Source organism: Condylura cristata, unplaced genomic scaffold, assembly GCF_000260355.1.
Source record: "Condylura cristata isolate star-nosed mole 26May11 unplaced genomic scaffold, ConCri1.0 scaffold00017, whole genome shotgun sequence".
NCBI classification, from domain to species: domain Eukaryota; kingdom Metazoa; phylum Chordata; class Mammalia; order Eulipotyphla; family Talpidae; genus Condylura; species Condylura cristata.
In genome coordinates this window covers 31123492-31127952 of record NW_004567118.1, presented here as the reverse complement: position 1 = coordinate 31127952, position 4461 = coordinate 31123492, and the positions used below count along the sequence as shown (strand labels likewise).

Here is a 4461-nt window from a genome sequence, read left to right as displayed (position 1 = left end):
ACGCCATGTGGTCTCCTCCAGGGCAGGCGGGAATCGAGCAGTGGCTTTAGCTTCTCAGTGCTGTGCTTTAACCCGCTGCGCCACCAGGGAGGGCCGACTGTCTGTTTTTTGTAATGTCCTGATCTGAATTTTTTAAACGTTCCAGTCTGAATCCTGCTTTTTTCCTCCACAAGCTTCTTTCTCCCTAGTATTCTGAAATTTTGTAGTGATAGGGCTTGGTATGGGTCTCTTTCCATTTAGTAGTGAACCTTTTCAACCTTGCAACTTATTTTGTTTGGTTCTTAGAAATTTGTTGGTTTGGGCCTCCCTGGTGGCGCAGGGGTTAAAGTCTCAGTTCTATCAAGCTCGAGCTTACCCATATGGTGCAGCAGACCTCTCCTGTCTTGCTCGCTGCTCCCCTCAGCAGTGTATTTCAGTAGATTGGCCTGTTCTGCTCCCCACTCTGTCTCTGGTGAATCCTTTCATCCCCCACACCTCTGGCCTACACACCAATTCTTGTATGCATAAATAAATAAAATCTTAAAAAAAAAAAAAAGAAATTGGATAGTCTTCTGTCTTCTGATTTTCTTGCCAGTTTTTCCTTTTTCTTCTCTCTCCCTCCATCCCTTTCTCGATCTCCTGCCTCTTTCCCACGAGTATATTTTGAAAGCTTTGTTGTAGGCTCTGAAAATCTCTTACATTTCCTGGTTTCCTTTTATGGATAGAGTATTATTGGCTTTCCAAGTATATTTAACAGTAGCTTTCCCTTCCCTTTGTCCTACTTTTCCTTCCTTAGATATTTAGTAATTCTTGGCTGTCTTCTAATGTTTAAATGTAGGGTACTGATTATTGATTGAAAGCTCTGAGCATGTGGGTTGGAGTTAGCTTTTTTTTTTTTTTAAATGGTGGTATAGTTTATAGTATAATAATAGTAAAATGAAGAGTCATGGTATGGTTCGACACGTTTTGACAGATGTATATTTGGAGATATAGTACGTTAATCAAGATAAAAACTATTTCCATCAAGCCAGAAATTCTCATATGTCCTTTTCCAGCCATTTCCTGCCGCATACTACCTGAATTTCACAGAGGCAACTGCTTTCTAGCAACTTAGAATGGTTTCATCTGTTCTGGAACTTTGTATCAATAGAATCTGCCCTTTGTGCCTGACTACCTTTGCCCACAAAAATATTTGCCATCCATCCACATGGTGCATCGGTCAGCCATTTATTTGTTTCATTGTATGACTGTCTCATAGTCTGCGTACCATTTTCTGTGGATTAACTTTGGGATTTTCCGATTTTTATTTAGTATAGTAAAACTACTATAAGTAGTCTAACACAAGTCTTCTGTGGACATTTACTTTCATTTCTTTCAGTGGCTAAATGCTAGGTCTATTTCTAAGTCAAAGGATAGGCAGATGTTTAACTAGTGATAAAAATTTTACAAAATTGTATTACTTTTTACTCCCAAAGGCAAAGTGTGGTGAGTTCCTTCCTAGGTCTTCTGCATTTTAGCTAACATTTGGTATAGTCATCTTTTTATCTTTAGCCTTCTTGGTGAGAGTGTGGTGTTATACATTGTTGTTTTATTATCAGCGTTATTTTAATTGTGGTAGCATTGGGAGTCTCTCCATCAGGTGGTCGTATTCACCTTTTCCAGGAGACTGGTGATGAGTTCCTTTTCTGGTGCTTAACTTGGAGGTGTCTGTTCAAAACTTTCACCCAGTTTCTATGTTTTAAATTGTTGATCTTTAAAGCTTTGTCTGGATTTGCATCCCTTTTCAGAGTTGTGTACGGCAAATACTTTCTCCCAGTTTTGTGGCTGGCCTATCTATCTGCTTAATGGTGTTTTTTGATGACTAGAAGTTTTAAATTGTGGTTAGTACTGGCTTATCATTTATTTTATTTTACTCTTAGTCTTTATTTGGTGAACTGTCTAAGAAATTAATGCTAATGCTAAGATCCTAAAGATATTTTCTCACATTCTTATTTAAATACTTACAGGCTTACCTTTTATTTTCAAGTTTGCAATTCATTTTGAATTAATTTTTGTATATGAGGTGAGCTGCTAGTGAAGCTCATTGTTTTCCTTATGGCTGTCTGTCTAGTCCAGCACATCTGATGAAAGGGTTATTGAACTTGAGCCACTTAATCTACAGTCATCTGGGTGGACTGTACTATGGACCTTGTATTGGTCTTTTGACCTTTCCTTTGGAGTGAATCAGGCTTCCCAGAGAAGTTTTCTGATCTTTTGCTCAGGGGGACAGGATCTGGATGCTAATGTCTTAGTGACAGAGTTGGGAAGAAGGCTGTGAGTAGGCCACTCAGCATTCAGATGCACACATGACTGCCGTTGTCAGTTGGGCTTCTCCAGCCTCGTCTGTGCTGGACATCCTGTAGTCAAGAAACCACTCCAGAGAAACAACCAACTGACGTCTCTGAGTTGTCCAATTGGGTGACGGGGAGGGAGAGGGAACCCAAGGACCTAGAGCTTCCCAAAAATCAGTTGATTCTTCCATTTTGAGCCACCCCATCGCAGCTTACCTCTAGATTGGAAGTACCAGCTCTTCCCAGCCCTGTGCCCACTCAGGTCAGAGTTAAATTGGGTTAAATTGTGTGGGTTCGGTTATCCCCTTACTGGCCTAGAATCCAGCTTGTCAGGTCAACTAACCTTGCTAGCATTTTTGTCCTTATCTTCCAGCACCATTTTTTTCTTGTCCTTGAAGGTTTATGCCTAACTCTATTTAGTAGAATTTAGGGAAGAACAGTTTGAGTTTGAGTTGTTCAGTCTTCTCTTTGGTTGTTTAAAAGCAGCCATTATTCATGCATCTTCAGATGCTCTGTAAACGCTCGCACTCAGAGTGGGGTCAGGGCCACAGTGTTGCGTCATCCGGGCACTTGCTGGGCATGCAGAAACTCATGCTTTGCTCAGACCAACCAAGTCAGGATCTGCATTTTTACAAGAGCCCCCAGGGAGTTTGTATGGCTATTAGAATTATAAAAGCATCATGGTTTTATAGTCATTTGATTTCCCTTCCCCTGCAGGCGAGAGGAAGTATGCAAAAGAGGTTATTTTCTTGCTTTTGATTATAATTTTCAGTTTTGTTTTTTTTTTTGCAGTGTTTCTGCCACCCAGTTAGCAGACAAGGTAGAGAAGGCAGTTCTGGAGCGTTTGAAGCCTCTCCTGGTCAAAGCCCAGGTAATGTAGTTCATTTCATTTGCTTGCCATTGGGACAGTCTGTAGTCCAGTCACTACAGAGGTCACACTAAGTGTCCCTAAGTGTCACACTAAGTGGGTCTGGAGGCCTCTTCCAGGGCCTGCCAGCCTGCGTGCTGGTGATGTGTCTTGCCTTTTGATGAGCAGTGAAGTGAAGGGGAGTGAAAGTAATTCTTTTGTGAAAAGTGGTATTTTAGTTGGGGGAATGAACTTAGATTGTTAAACTCACTGTTAATTAAATAGAGGCAATGGTGAATTTGGATTTAGATTCACTTCTTCGACACTAATGCTGTGATCTTTCACCTCAGTGGTTTGGAATGATTGGTTATTATTCCAAAGAGTGAGATATTAGAACAGCCCTATGCACAAACCAGTGCTTTCTTCAAGATGAAATAATGTGCAGCATTGCCAGCAGGTTGAGCCACCCTCCTAAAAGCAGTCAGCTGAGTGCTGTGGCCAGCCCTAGAGACCCCAGCTGATAAACAGGAGCAGTCTGGGGGAGTAGACGGGGCCACCAAAGAAGGCTGTACTGTCAAATGAAATGAATGACTTTCTGAGTCCTTGAGAGGCCACTAAACTTCTATATCTCTAGTTTATGAGTGTTCAGTGATGATAAGTGTTCATAGATATCTCAAGAAGTGGGAGAGATCAAATAGTTTAACCTCCTTGTTTTATCAATGAGGAGGCTGTGGAACAGAGAAGTTGAGTAATTTCATAAAAACACACAGTGGATTTGACAGTGTTTATAAAGTTGAGGGAAGAACAGGGCAGAAATCCAAGTTCAACACATGGTGTTTATTTTTATGAAGGCAAAGTGCTTAGAATTTTAGCAAACTGCCTAATGTAGCTAAAGCTGAGGAACAGTTTCACACAAAGTTATCCTGGTAACAGAACTCAATTGTACTAATATGGGTTATAAATTCTTATGACTCATGAATTTGCTTGTCTGTTTTAATAGAGAGTCAATTCTTCTGTACAAGCAGATACTCACTTGAAGGATCTGCCGTCAGGAGATGCATCAACAAGCCAGCCTGCAGAGAAGGTGTGTGCAGGGTGCTGTTGGGTGTTCTGGAATGACACTGGTATTATTACATGAGAATGTATCTCATTGTAAGGAAAGTGAAATACAAATACTTAACAACTACTAGATTATCCTACTCAAGAAGGGTGTAAATTATTTTTCATATTTGGCATGTAAACTCGCACAGTGTATAAATTAGCATCATGACTTAGGTCAGCCATGCAAACAGCGCGCTGGAACCT

General features: G+C 40.7%; 1 protein-coding gene across 3 annotated transcripts in view; it reads left to right on the top strand.

The window, feature by feature from the left end:
- Positions 1-4461, top strand: part of KIAA0753 (KIAA0753 ortholog) — a 57246-nt gene that overhangs the window by 37266 nt on the left and 15519 nt on the right. For all 3 annotated transcript variants that reach the window (XM_012726653.1, XM_004685116.2, XM_012726652.1), the window contains exons 13-14: positions 3102-3180; positions 4157-4240. In XM_012726653.1, coding sequence (XP_012582107.1) covers positions 3102-3180; positions 4157-4240 — 163 coding nt within the window. The remainder of the gene's footprint in view (positions 1-3101; positions 3181-4156; positions 4241-4461) is intronic.